Genomic DNA, 15036 nt, shown 5'->3' with positions numbered 1-15036 from the left:
TCTTCCTTAAAGAGCAAGGGAGGTTTTTAGAATTATGTAGTTAAATTTTGTGGAGTAATTATTGAAGGAGAAATTTTCTTATAGTATATATAAAGTCAGTTTATGAGATACCATGAAAAGATGTACATTGAAGAGCAGTATATAATCAAACAAGTAGTTTGGTAGATCCTTAATTTTGTTTCTGGCTTATGGGCTCAAAGACCCAAATTTAAACTTTCTGGTGAATTAATTTCCCTCTGCTTTTACTTTGTTTGGGGTGTCTGAATGGCCCTTTCTTGGCCTAGTAGAGCACACTTGATGAGCTCCTCCTGGTGGTTATTAATTAAACTGATCCTGCCAATCCTTATTTTGATGTTCTTTTCTGGCATAAAAATAAGGAAAGACAAGGAAAAAGAGAAAAAAAATGAGGAAAGAACACCATACCTTTTTGATATCTCTTCTGGGATCAGAGAAAATATTTGATTGGCCTGATTAAAGTGATTAAAACCATATTTAATTGGAAGTATGCAATTAGATTGATTATACTATTCTCTTCAGTTTTGAGGTATGCTTGAAAATATTTGTAATAAACATTAAAGAAGACAGGAATTTTTTTTTTTTGCCTGTCCTGGGGCTTGGACTCAGGGCCTGAGCTGAGCACTGTCCCTGGCTTCTTTTTGTTCAAGGCTAGCACTCCTTGAGCTATAGTGCCACTTCAGGCTTTTTTTGTTTATATGGTGCTGAGGAATAGAAGCTAGGGCTTCATGCATGCTAGGCAAGCACTCTACCTCTAAGCCACATTCTTAGCCCAGGAAATATTTTTAATAGTTCCATATTGCTAAAAATCAGTGTGAAAACTTTACATAGTATTTATCATTTATGTTCATTTCTTGCTGTTCTTTTTTTTTTCTTTTTGCCAGTCCTGGGCCTTAGACTCAGGGCCTGAGCACTGTCCCTGACTTCTTTTTGCTCAAGGCTAGCACTCTGCCACTTGAGCCACAGCGCCACTTCTGGCTGTTTTCTATATATGTGGTGCTTGGGAATCGAACCCAGGGCTTCATGTATATGAGGCAAGCACTCTTGCCACTAGGCCATATTCCCAGCCCTTCTTGCTGTTCTTGTCTCTTTACTTCTGAGTGAAACTGTAGAATTGTACTATGTACATCTATAGTAGTACAATTCTACAGTTTCACATTTTATTTTGTCAGAAGTAAAGAGAATGGGGGAAGGGCAAAGGACTTGTAAAATGTTCCTAGTACAACACTTTGATTAATGTCCTTACTTGTAGTACTGTCTATTGTTTTCTTTCCCTCTTCTCTTTCTCCTTTCCCTCAGTTTCCTTCTCTTCCTTTCCCTGTCCCCTCCCTCTCTTCCTCCTTCTTTATCCTTCCCTCCACTTCCTCCCCCATACTCCCTCCCTTCTTCCTCCCTCTCCTCAACTCTCTTGTCCTCTCCTTCCTCTCCCTCCTCTCCCTCCCCTCCCTCCCCTCCTCCCTCCCCTCCCTTCCCTCCCTTCCCCACCCTTCCCTCTCTACTCTCCTCTCTCCCTTTTTTCTCTCCTCCTTTTCCTCTCTTCCCTTGTTCCTTGCCTCTATCCCTCTTTTCCTCCTTCCTTTTCCCTCTCTCCCAGGAGTGTGTGTGTGTGTCGGGGTGGGGTGGGGGGGGGTGGGGGGGAATGTTGAAATAGAATCTCACTATGTAGCTAGCTTAGGCTGCTATAGTCTACCAATCCTGGCTTTAAACTTCACATCCTCCTGCCTTAGCCCCCAAGTGTTGGGATTATAGGCATGTACCACCATGCTAAGTTCTTGTCTTCTTGTCCCTTGGTTGGTTGGTTGGTTTATTTATTTATTTATTTATTTTTGAGGGCTAAGAGGTCATTGGGAATAGTTATTTTTTTCTCTTCAGTCTTTTAAAAGTTAAGCCCATATAACTAGGTATGAAATCACTTTAAAAAAATGCTGGCTCCTGGGCTTGAAGTCAGCACCTGGGCACTGTCCTTGAGCTTCTTTTGCTCAAGGCTAGGCGCTCTAACACTTGAACCACAGTGCTGCCAGTTCCGGATTTTTCTGAGTAGTTTATTAAGTTAAGAATCTCACAGACTTTTCTCCCCTGTTTGGCTTCCAACTGCCATCCTTAGATCTCAGCCTTCAGAATATCTAGGATTATAGCCATTAGCCATAGACGCCCAGTTTATTTTCTTTTTAAATATTAGTTGTTATGTGGAAACTTGAAAAGCTAAATAGGACACATATTTTAAAAAGTAATACCGTATCAAAAAGAAAAAGTTCGTAGTAACTACTAGAAAGTTCTTTCACGTTTCTTTTAGTGATACTATTTTTTATAAGGCTTTTTTACTCTAGGTGTTAGGATACAACCTAAAATTGATTTGTTGGACTGAAAAAAATATGTTAAGAGTCTTAATGAAATAAATAAAACTTAGTTAAATTGCTTAATCTCTGCAAATTTATGTTCTTGACTGTGTAAATTAGGGTTAGTAATTCTTGTGATAGTTGTGGAGAATGTTACTTAATGTAAAAACACTTTTAAACTTAAAATTAGCTAGATAAATGTGAAGTTGAATTTATGATAGGTGATTTCTTCATCAGGAAGCAAATGTTGGTAAATTTTTAAGTTTGTAGTATGTAAATTTTTGGCTAATGTTTTTTTTTTTTTTCCCAGTCCTGGGCCTTGGACTCAGGGCCTGAGCACTGTCCTGGCTTTTTTTGCTCAAGGCTTGCACTCTGCCACTTGAGCCACAGTACCACTTCTGGCCATTTTCTATATATGTGGTGTTGGGGAATCGAACCCAGGGCTTCATGTATACTAGGCAAGCACTGTTGCCACTAGGCCATATCCCCAGCCCCATGGCTAATGGTTTTTGGAAGGAAGTATTGTAATTAAGTCTGCTTAGAAGGAAATATTTTTCATGATTAAATTTTTTAATTTTATTATTAAATAGTTGTATAAACTGCATAACTTGACCGTGGTTACTCATTACTTTGTTGACCTTTCATTTTTCCCCTCCTATCCCTTCCCATAAGTTGTATAGTTCATCTTTTGTTCATTCTTCCGCCTCTCCCAAAGTATTTTAATCAAATCAATAAATTTCTTTGAATTTTAAGTTCTTATAGAAGGTTTAGATTGTTTTACTCATGTTTGCTTGTTTTGTTTTTTGCCATTCCTGGGGCTTGAACTCAGGGCCTGAGCACTGTCCCTGGCTTCTTCTTTTTGCTCAAGGCTAGCACTCTACCACTTGAACCACAGCGCTACTTCCGGCTTTTTCTATATATGTGGTGCTGGGGAATCGAACCCAGGGCTTCATGTATGGGAGGCAAGCACTCTACCACTAGGTCATATTTCCAGCCCTCATATTTGTTTTCAGAGTACTTGATGCATATTATTTATTCATGTATTAAATAGACACTGAATGTCTACTGTGTCAGGCTCTGTGCTAAGCTTTGTTACACAGTGGAGAAGACTTTTATTTATTTGTCAGGGTGCGGTACAGAGGGGTTACAGTTGGATACATAAGGTAATGAGTTCATTTCCTTCCCTCCCTCCCTTCCCTCCTTCCTTGCACTGTCCTTGGCTTCCTTTGCCCAAGGCTAGCACTCTGCCACCTGAGCCACAGTGCCACTTCTGGCCGTTTTCTATATATGTGGTGCTGGGGAATTGAACCAAAGGCTTCATGTATACGAGGCAAGCACTCCTGCCAGTAGGCCATATTCCCAGCCTCCCCCCCCCCCCCCCTTTTTTTTTCTTTTCTTTTGCCAGTCCTGGGGTTTGAACTCAGGGTATGGGCACTCTCCCTGAGTCTCTTGGTGCTCAAGGCTAGCACTTTACCACATGAGCCACAGCAGCATTTCTGGCCTTTTCTGTTTATGTGGTACTGAGGAATCAAACCCGGGGCTTCATGCATGCTAGGCAAGAACTCTACTGCTAAGCCACATTCCCAGACCAAATGAGTTCATTTCTTGTCAAACATTGTTACCCCCTCCATAGGGGTTTTTCTCCCACTTTCCCTCATGAACAATTTTTAATCATCTCCTTCTTGGAGACACTGCATTTCACAGTAGAAGTTTTTGATGGAATTTGTATGAAGTTAAACCAGAGATTCAATTTTCTTTTTCTTTCTTTTCTTTTTGCCAGTCCTGGAGCTTGGACTCAGGGCCTGAGCACTGTCCCTGGCTTATTTTGGTCAAGGCTAGCACTGTACCACTTGAGCCACAGTGTTATTTCCGGCTTTTTCTGTTTATGTGGTGCTGAGGAATAGAACCTAGGGCTTCATGTATGCTAGGCAAGCACTCTACAGCTAAGCCACATTCCTAGCCCCTTTGTTTTTATTTATTCAGTTTGATAAAAGATGTTGTTGATTTGACCACAACAGTGTCCAGTTTGTAAATTGAAGGATTTTATTTTACTAATTTTTAAAAATGGAGAAAATTTGTGAGTGGAAATGAAAAAAATTACGTTTTTCCAATCTGAATAAGAACTTGTTGATGTATTAAAATTATTTTTTCCACAAAATTGGTGAATAGGAAGGACAAATTACTTTTAGAACAGATAAAGAAAATCAAATTTGTTCTTATCTTTCTTGGCTAGGTAGTCTGTACTGGTTCATAGACCTAAAGGACTTCACTTAAAAACAACCTATGAACTGAAAAGGAAGCAGAAATGTGAACTCTTTCAGTGTACTTTGAATATAGAAAGCAAAAACCTAATAAGCCAAATTGTGTGATATCTGTTGAAGAAATTAGAAGAGTTTGTGTGGAATAAATAATTCTTAACTCCCTCTCTGTAGTAGACCAAGGAAATTGTTAAAATATGTTCAATATGCTCTGGGTTAGATGCATTTTTTTATGGTTTTAGATGATTTTAGATCGGAAGAAACAGTATAATATGATGAAAAACCCAAGTATAGAAACTAGTCACAGCTGGTTGCCTGTGTTCATGTATGCTTTTAATTAGTGTTAATAAACATTGTACACATATGCAGTTTATTGCATTGTAAAAGAAGACCAAAAAGGATTTGAAAGAAGTTGTTTTGAATTAGAAGTAGAACTATGAGGTTTTTATTTTTCTGGTGCTACTGGGGTTTTAACTTAGGACCTTACCTTTGAGAGGCAGGTATTCTACCACTTGAACCACACCCATAGCATTTTTTATTTTAGTTATTTTTCAGATGGAGTCTCATGTTTTTGTCTGAGGCCACACTCAGATTTGGATCTTTCTATATGGTAACTCCCCCATGGGTAGGGTCACAAGTATGCCTCACCATTATTGGTTTATTGATTGAGGAGTTGCATTAACTTTTAGTCTAGTCTCTCTCTCTCTGCCAGTCCTGGGCCTTGGACTCAGGGCCTGAGCACTGTCCCTGGCTTCTTTTTGGCCAAGGCTAGCACTCTACCACTTGAGCCACAGTGCCACTTCCAGCTTTTTCTGTATATGTGGTGCTGAGGAATCAAACCCAGGGCTTCAGGTATACAAGATGAGCATTTTATCACTAGGTCATATTCCCAGCCCCTTAGTCTAGTGTCAAACTATGATCTTCCCAAACTCTACCTCCCCTGTAGCTGGGATTATAGATGTGAACCACTGTTACTGACTCCTAAAACTGTATGAAAAAATAGAATTGGCTTCCATTGTGAAGGTATAAAAAAACTTTTTACGTATATATTTATGTATGTATGTATGTATGTATGTACATATTTTTGAGAAAGTGTCCTGCTAAATTTAGCCCAGGTGAGTCTTGAATTCATGATCTTCCTTCCTTATGCTTTTAAGTGCGGGGATTACAGTTGTGTACCACAGTGCTCAGTTTGAAAGCTTTGTTTTAGAAGCTGTTGTTTCCCGTGTGCTAAGATGAAGAAGATGTTATCCCGTTCCTTAATCATTTATCTAGTAAGTGAGATGATTAAGGCATTGTAGGAGTTCTCCAGAGACACAAAACTATGTGAAGAAATTTATTAAGGGAATTAGCTCTCATGTGTTTTTGGAGGCCGAGGATGTTTTATATAGCTGAAGGAACAGGGAAGTGGTGGTTTAGCTCTCAGTCCAAAGCTAAAGTCCTTTATACAAGACTGTGTTTACAAAATCTGGAAAACTTCTAGTTCTGGTGCCCAAGGACAGAAGAAGCATGCCACAGCTCTAAAAGGGAGTGAATTCACTTTCCTCAGATTTTTTGTTCTTTGCGGGCATCCAGTCAATTGGATGGTGCCTGTACACATTGAGGACAGTGTCCCCCACTTGTCCTCTGGAAAGATCCTGAACATAGACTCAGAAATAATACTTTACTAGCAATGCAGATATTACTTTGTTCAGTCAAGTTGGCACCAAAATTTCCTATCACAAACAGAATATAGCATTATAATGGGGAACAGAATATATTTGGAAGGTAAAGTTTATTGATGTATTAATTGATAAGTCAGTACAAATGACTCTCATGTTGTGTGCAAGATGAATTCCATGTGTTATATAGCCTATAGTTGTTCCACCTACTTTTAGAAAATATTTTGATATGTCGATCTTTGTATAAAATAATGAACTTGGTTTATGATATTTAAGGAATATTTTATCTGTGGTGTTTCTACTAATTTTTTTTCTCCCTCAAAGTTTTTCAATCAGGTTCTGATGCTTGGGAAAACATCTATCAGCGATTTGTCAGAGCATGTTTTTGACTTAATTTTGGAACTCTACAATATAGATAGTCATTTGCTGCTCTCCGTTTTACCCCAGCTTGAGTTTAAATTAAAGGTAACTATTTAAAAATAATACAGTTCTTTCAGTCAGGTTAGTAAAGATTTATTTGTGGCTTTTAAATTATTTACAATAATTTTACCTGAATCTTAACAGTTGAGGCACTATTACCATTATTTATTTAGACATTTGTGCCTTGACTATCTGTATATCTCCAATATCTGACATGTGCCTGACCGGCAGTAGGTGTTTACTAAATCAGCAGGATAGCTTTTTCCTCCACATAATGTTTTTCTGGATTAAGTCTAGGATTTGGTTAACTTTTTATTTTATTTTTTTTGCTTGGTCCTGGGGCTTGAACTCTGGGCCTGGGTGCTGTCTTTGAGCTTTTCAGCTCAAGGCTTTACCACTTTTGGGTAATTTTTTTACATTGAGCTTGTATTTCCGCGTGAGTGTACGCACACATGTGTGTACGTGTGTGTACACACATAAACATGTATGTGTACACACATTTTTTCTTTTACATTGTTATTATAAAGGTGTGGTGTACAGAGGGGTTATAGTTACATAAATCAGATAATGAATACATTTGTTTTTGGACAGTGTCACCTCTTTGCTCACTTTCCATTTTCCCCACCTGCTCCTACTCATAAATTTTATAGCTCATTTTCAACATAGTGTCTAGTGAGTAAGCTTGTATTTTCAACACATAGTTTATAACACTTCCCTTGACTTCCTGATTGGGCTAGAAAAGTAGTTTAGAGCTCATTATTCACATAATTACAAAAAAATTAACCCCAGTACCATGGTTTGAACTCAGGAATTTTACACTTGTTAGACAAATGCCCCCAGTCCTTTTTATGTTTATTTATTTATTTTTGGATGTGGTCTTTCATTTTTGTCTGGTAGTTTCTAACTACAGTCCTCCTGGAATGCCTACCAAGGTGTGGCCACACCAGTTCTCCAAATGCTTTCTTTTATGAATATGTTGTTTCTCAAGTTTGTTTACTTTTGATATAGTGAAAATTCATGGATTCTTAAGGGAACATGTCCCTATTGCCTTGACATGAAGTTCTTAAATTGAATTTCATTGGTAGAATTAAGGAATATAGTTTCTCCTTTCAAATCTTTTTCTTTGATGATACTGGGGTTTGAAGTCATAGCAACCCAGAGTACTTTTTTATTTCCATGCAGTGTTTTTTATTTCTAAAGTTTTTGATTTATCTCTTTCAAAGTAAAATAGTTAATGCATAGTTAATAGGTACTCTAAATAACCACTAAATAATTGTTCTTGTTTTATTTTGGTGCATACTTTTGGTCATTTGATTAACTGGCTTCCCTTTCCCCCTTTTAATGTGGCTAGCAATTTTGGTGAGGCGAGGCAGTCACACTTCTAATTATTTTGTTGGTTTATCTGATTTTCTCTAGTAAAACTATAAAGTAAATGCTATGTGCATTTTCCTACACACTATGAGAAATATAAAGATAAGGAAGTTATCATCCCTGCTTTCAGCCAACTTAACATCTAGTATGGGAGGAAGAGGAAAAAAAATCCAGATCTAATAAGAGGCCAGATATTATAAGTGTCGTAAGAAATACAAACAGCATACAATTGAAGCAAAGAAAACAGCATGCAGAAGCATATAGAGGTAGGAAGGTGCTGGGTGAATATGTGGAACACTATTATAGTATTTTAAAGTTTATAAAGAAGGTAGCATAAAGTTTAAATCACTCCTGGCCATATACTGCTACTAATAATACAGTAATAATTAAGCTTAGTAGATTTTCATGTGGTAAATCAGACTAGGTGAAACAGAACTTATGAGAATAAAATCAAGGCATCATGTTTGTTTTGAAGCTAAAGAAATGACTTCAAATATATAGCCAGTGCTGAGTGCATAATTAGAGGAATAAAAAGATTTGTTAGCACATACTATAAAGGTTCTTGAATGCTAGCTTGAGACATTGCTTAAAAAATAAGTAGAGTGCCATCCATAGCACCTTGAATATTAGTGCTACTTGATTGATAGACATGATTGTCACATTTTGTGTTCAAGTCCATCATTGTAGTTTCCTTTTCATTTAACACATTGTGTTATCTGTTGGTAGTACCAAACTCAACAATAAAATGGAGTTTTCACCCCCAGGGTGCCTGCAATTTAGTACATAAAATTGAAACTTTTAACTTTTACATATGTAAGGTGTTACAGTTATGCTTTTGAACTTCCGTTAGGAATCTGGTATATATAGATTAGCTGGTTCTCCTATTGGAAGGATTCAGGACACATTGCTTTCTACAAAGAGCTAGACTATAGTCATACCGAGTTCTCTGTTTACAGTAGGACTTCCTGCTTACAATATTTTTCTTTAGAGCCTCATTTTTAAAAGATATTTTAGTAGATTTTCAATTTGTGATTGAATGGAAATAGATTGTAGGATGGAGTCTAACATTTAGACTTTTGAGACATTTTCATGTTGGGGGTACTGTTTTAATAACAATTAGAGCATTTATTGTGGCATTTAATTTTGTGAACAGTATGGTGACCATTTTTACGTAATTTATCAGTTGGAGCTCATATAAGGTTTTCTGTGATTGGAGAATAAGGGAACTCAGGATAGGGCCATGTCGTGAATTTCTGCCTTATAATTTAAAAAGTATTTGTGTTTTATTTTAGAGCAATGATAATGAGGAACGACTCCAAGTTGTTAAACTGCTGGCAAAAATGTTTGGGGCAAAGGATTCAGAATTGGCTTCTCAAAACAAACCACTTTGGCAGTGCTACTTGGGAAGGTATAAGACTGTGGCTTTTGTTTAAAGCATTACATATTTATATCTGTTTAGATTATTTTTTCTTAGCTTACATTATTATGGGGAAGCTCTTTGTTACATCTCCATGCATATTCACAATGTATCCCAATCATTCTCACCATCTCTGTCACTCTACTCACGCTTCTCCCTCCCAAAACAATTTCAGTTGGGTTCATTTCTTGGGTTCATTTTCTATCCTCATAGTTGCAGATACCTTTTTTGACAGTCTTTTTCCTTGTTAGCTCTATGTTGGTTTTCTAAAACACCATTCACATTTAAGATATGTTCTCTGAAATCATAAAAATGAAGGGCTTTATATGTGGAATTTTTGCATGTTGATAATGATTGCTGTATTTAGAATTTCCTCTTTCTTTTCATCCGTTATCCTATTTTTAAGGTAGTTCATTCAAAAATGATCTCATGTACTAACAGATGTAAAATTAAAATGATTATTTTAAAGCAGTGATTAATTCTGGTTGAAAATTCCTTCTCGAGAGACAGTCTGTCTATAGAAAGTTATATCTTAATAGGTATTTGGAGATACTGAAAGATAAGAATATTAACAAAATAAAAAATGATTGTATATTTCTCTTAATTTTCTTTCTGTATTTCTTAAAGGAAGTGATGATCTGAGGTTTTTTTAGCGGTTCACAAAACTGAAATGAGCTGCAGAACTTTAAATGTGTTTTCTATGGGAGAGGTTCATTTCTTTACTCTTAGTAAGTAGTTACTGGACTTGAAAATACCAAAAGCAGTACAGATGTTCTGGATGAAATCTACTTTGATCCTGAGATTAAAGAAGGAATTTTATTCCCTCTAATTATTGTCATAACAAAGAATGCTGTGAAGTTATTAACAAATGAGATTAAAGACTGACTGTATTTTCTTTGTGGTGAAATCCTTTTGTTATAGTATCTCCACTTTTATTTCCATTGTAACAGCTATCACTTTTAAAATTTAATTACTTAATGTATTTATTTTGTCGGTATTGGAGTTTGGAATCAAGACATTGCCAGGTGTGGGTACTCTTATTACTGGCCACATTTCCAGGGTTTTTTTGTTTTGTTTTTTTTACCCTGTTCAGTTAATTAATAAAATTTATATGAACTCAGACATTGGGCACTGTCATTTTGCTAGGTAGAGCATTCAGGGCTAGTGCTCTATCACTTGACTTACTTGACCCAGAGATAAAGAGTCCTAATGGAATTTCTTGCTTGGACTAGGTTTGAACTGCTACCCTCAGATCTCAGCCCTCTGAGTAGTTAGGATTATAGGTATAAGCATCGATGCCTGGATACTCTGATTATTTTTGTGATAGTGTCTCACTTCCTGTCCAGGTATGTTCCTAGATCAAATCCTACTGATGTTAAGCTTTCTGTAGCTAGAAAACAGGCATGTACCACTTTATCCAGTTTTCAGTGAGGGTTTGTCTTAGGAGCTTTCCTATCTCAACTGGCCTTGAACTTAAATTCTTCTAATCTCATTTTCCCAATTAGCTGTGATTACAGATATGAGCTTGGTGCTGAGCTAGTTATCAGTTACTAATAGTAAATCTAATCCTTTCATCTAGTTTTTCTAACTTGTTAAGTGATGCCTGTGTGTGCACACATGCATCCATGCACGTGCACACACACACACACACTTATTAAAACTCCAAATTCTTAATCTTATTCCTTAGCTTCAACTGAAATCCACAGATAATACTCAATTAGGAAGTTAATCTAATAAAATATTAAGACTTTTGTGATTTAATTTGTAGACCTCTTTTTGGACAATAGGTACATTACTACCAGATCATGCAACTGAATTTCAAGACTTGAATATTTTGAAATGGAATTATACTTTTAAGTATGTTTCTGTTGTATAGTCATGCATCATGTAATCACAGAAATACATTATGAGAAAGGACTTAACACAAACTAAGATGTTCAACACATCCTTAGTGATATAATCTTTTTGTTTTGTTTTGTGTTTTTTTTTTTGCCAGTCCTGGGGCTTGAACTCAGGGGCCTGAGTACTGTCCCTGGCTTCTTTTTGCTCAAGGCTAGCATTCTACCACTTGAGCCCCAGCACTCCTTCTGGCTTTTTCTGTATACATGGTTCAGAGGAATTGAACCCAGGGCTTCATGTATACCAGGCAAGCACTGTACCACTAGGCCATATTTTTTCAGCCCGTTGTGTACGTTACTGGATGATGACTGAAATACTATGTGGTGCATAGCTGTATGGACATTTGCTATATTTTTAAATTAAGACTTAATATTAGGGGGCTGGGAATATGGCCTAGTGGTAAAGCGCTCGCCTGGTGTACATGAAGCCGTGGGTTCGATTCCTCAGCACCACATATATAGATAAAAGCCAGAAGTGGCACTGTGGCTCAAGTGGCAGAGTGCTAGCCTTGAGCAAAAAGAAGCCAGGTACAGTGCTCAGGCCCTGAGTCCATGCCCCAGGACTGGCAACAAAAACAAAACAAAGACTTAATATTAGACTTTATTTTACATGTTTCCAAAGGAGAAATAATATGCCGTTGTATTTTTGTCTTTCAATATTAATAACATAAAACTCACACAGTATTAAATATTACCAAGTTTTGGGATAGAACATGTGGCTTAGTAGTAGTATAACAGCCTATAGTACTACATAAAATAATACAAAGAAAACACTCCCAATGTGAAACCAAGAGAATCTCACCAAATTTAAGGAGTCTATATTTTCAGATGTTTTATTAATTTATTTGTAATAACAAAATTACATATTTAGTTGAAAATGTAAGTATGTAAGATTAAAAAAGATTGAATGAATTCAAAACACTCAAAAAACACATACCCAAACAAAAAATGCACTCATTACCTTATATATTTAACTCTAACCCTTCTGTACCTCAATGTGACAATAAAATTTAAAAAAAATTGAAATGAAAAGCTATGGGGCCCATATGCCAGATTTTATAATGTTATTTTTTGGGAGACAAAGTTTGTAATGGAAAAATACTTTTTTTCTCATAAACTAAGACACTTTGTTTTTAGTAATTTGGTATTGATTTGGAAGTCTTTTCTCATATAAATGCCAAATTTTGTTTCTAAATCATTAGAAACTGGATTTGAGAACCTTCTAATTTTGCAGAATTAAGGTAGTACTTTGGTAGATAGAAATCTTTGGTTTTACTTTCATGTACCTTAAAGAATTTTTTTAAATTGCTATTGTGCATTCCCTGGTGACCTATTGTATACTTTGAATATCGGTGTTTGAGAGATGACTAGGTATTGTATGCTTCTTGAGGAATACAATACTATTTATGAAATAGTCTTGCCTAAAAAAAACACCCGGTATTCTACAAGAATGAGGAAAGGGGTAGGTATGGGACGGATGGGTGAGAATGTTGAAAGGGATGACATTGATCAAGATCTATTATTTTAATCAACTGCTTTGTACGACTACTTAAAGATAATAAAGTTGGAAACTAAAAATATGGGATCCTAATATGATGAAATCAAGATTTAGGAATGAGAGAGCCTTTTAGTAATATCGGAAAAATAGAATTAGAGAAATCTGAACTTGGAAAAGCTACACATATACATGTGTGTGCACACACATACACACTCACACTGGCTCCGATAAACTACAAGGCAAAAGAGAGATGGAGAATGAAGATTAAAGAGATTTAAATAGAACAACCACTAGAGTTTTAATTTTTATATTTATGTACATATTTAGATATATTTTAAAATCTTGCTTTGCTGTTAGTGGAACTATAACAGGGGTATAGTTTAGAATTATGTAATACAAAATAACAGGGCTCAACATGAGATTTGTCATTTATTTGTGAATATCCTGTACTTAAGAAATAATATCTTGAGGAAAAGTTTTCTTTGAAACATGGTAGATTATGTAATTTTTCTTTTAAATATATATGCAAGCATATATGCATACACTCTGAACATTTTTTTTTTGTTTTTTAACCATATATTTGAAAGTGCATTTATAAAAAAGGTTTCACTCTATTCCTACATCTTAGACAGACACAGACTTTACTTAGGATTTTCCTACATTGTTCTTTTTCTTGCCAGCCCTGGAGCTTGAACTCAGGGCCTGAGCACTGTCCATGGCTTCTTTCTGCTCAAGGTTAGCAATCTACCACTTGAGCCATAGTACCATTTCCGGCTTTTTCTATATATGTGGTACTGAGGAATCGAACCCATGGCTTCATGTATATGAGGCAAGCACTTGACCACTAGACCATATTCCCAGCCCTCCTACATTGTTCTTCAACTCGTGAAATAAAATATAAATCTATTTAAGTACACATGTAATATTTAGTACGCTCATGTGAATTAACCTTGTTTGTTTATATTATTTTAAAAATAGCTCTACTTTTTTTTGTTTTATCAGATTTAATGACATCCATGTACCAATCCGCCTGGAATGTGTGAAATTTGCTAGCCATTGTCTCATGAACCATCCTGATTTAGCAAAGGATTTAACAGGTACTATTTATGTGTAACAACAAATATTACTAAATGCTCTTTGGTGAAAATATAATCAGTTTTATAGAGAAAAACTTTTTTTGGGGGGATTGTTGTGAAAAGTAAAGTCTTGTTTCAATTTATCATCATGGGGTTTATTTTCTGAACTTAGAATATTTATACTATAGTTCCTGTGTAGGTTAGAAACGTTTATAAGAAATTAGTGCCTTCTTGAGCAATTAGTTTCTTAGTTTACAGACAAGCATTCGTACTTGAGTAAGTCTTGTCTAATTATACATTATAAGAGGCATTCTCTAATATTTTAAGAACATAAGTGAAAAGCAATTTTATATATAAATGAATTGTGCTAATTGGATATAACATTAAAAAATCTAAGGCAGGGGCTGGGGATATCGCCTAGTGGCAAGAGTGCTTGCCTCGTATACATGAGGCCCTGGGTTCGATTCCCCAGCACCACATATACAGAAAACGGCCAGAAGTGGCGCTGTGGCTCAAGTGGCAGAGAGCTAGCCTTGAGCAAAAAGAAGCCAGGCACAGTGCTCAGGCCCTGAGTCCAGGCCCCAGGACTGGCCAAAAAAACAAAAAACAAAAACTAAGGCAATTTACACCTTCAAATTTTTATATTAAAAAGGTTATCTGTTGCCTATAGTTTTTAAGAACAATGAAAAGTTTAGAAAGTAGAGATAAACACATTTTCTGCAAAACATCTTAGCATCTTTGGTATTTAAAAGATTAAAGATAGGAACATAGTTACAGTCAAAATGCCTCTTAGAAAATATTCTTTTTATATAACTGCTGTCATGATTTGGTCTGCAACCTGTTCATGTTTTTATAACTCTACCCTAAGTGTATCTTTGCATAAAAGGAATATATAATTGTTATGTATCTAAAGCATTTTCTTGAAATATTATCTGAATTTGATAGAGTTGATCCTACTGTCTTATTATGTGGCTTTTTTTCCTTTGCTATTTAATGAATTAATTTAGCTATTCACTGTTTATTTCTTTGCTATTTTCTTATCTTCTATTTCATATATTAAGTGTGTTTGAAGTTAATATTTTTCTT

General features: G+C 35.9%; 1 protein-coding gene across 9 annotated transcripts in view; it reads left to right on the top strand.

Annotated features, from left to right (window-relative positions):
• Pds5b (PDS5 cohesin associated factor B) overlaps nucleotides 1-15036 on the top strand; it is a 172095-nt gene that overhangs the window by 67720 nt on the left and 89339 nt on the right. For 8 of the 9 annotated variants that reach the window (XM_048341535.1, XM_048341534.1, XM_048341533.1 and 5 more), the window contains exons 8-10: nucleotides 6595-6735; nucleotides 9354-9469; nucleotides 13877-13971. In XM_048341535.1, the coding sequence (XP_048197492.1) occupies nucleotides 6595-6735; nucleotides 9354-9469; nucleotides 13877-13971 (352 nt within the window). Of the gene's footprint in view, nucleotides 1-6594; nucleotides 6736-8096; nucleotides 8328-9353; nucleotides 9470-13876; nucleotides 13972-15036 lie in introns of those variants that run through there. The other variant, XM_048341537.1, reaches the window with a different exon arrangement.

Source organism: Perognathus longimembris, chromosome 3 (genome assembly GCF_023159225.1).
Source record: "Perognathus longimembris pacificus isolate PPM17 chromosome 3, ASM2315922v1, whole genome shotgun sequence".
Taxonomy (NCBI): Eukaryota; Metazoa; Chordata; class Mammalia; order Rodentia; family Heteromyidae; genus Perognathus; species Perognathus longimembris.
The sequence above is the reverse complement of the archived record's forward strand: the minus strand, read 5'-3'. Positions and strand labels throughout refer to the sequence as shown.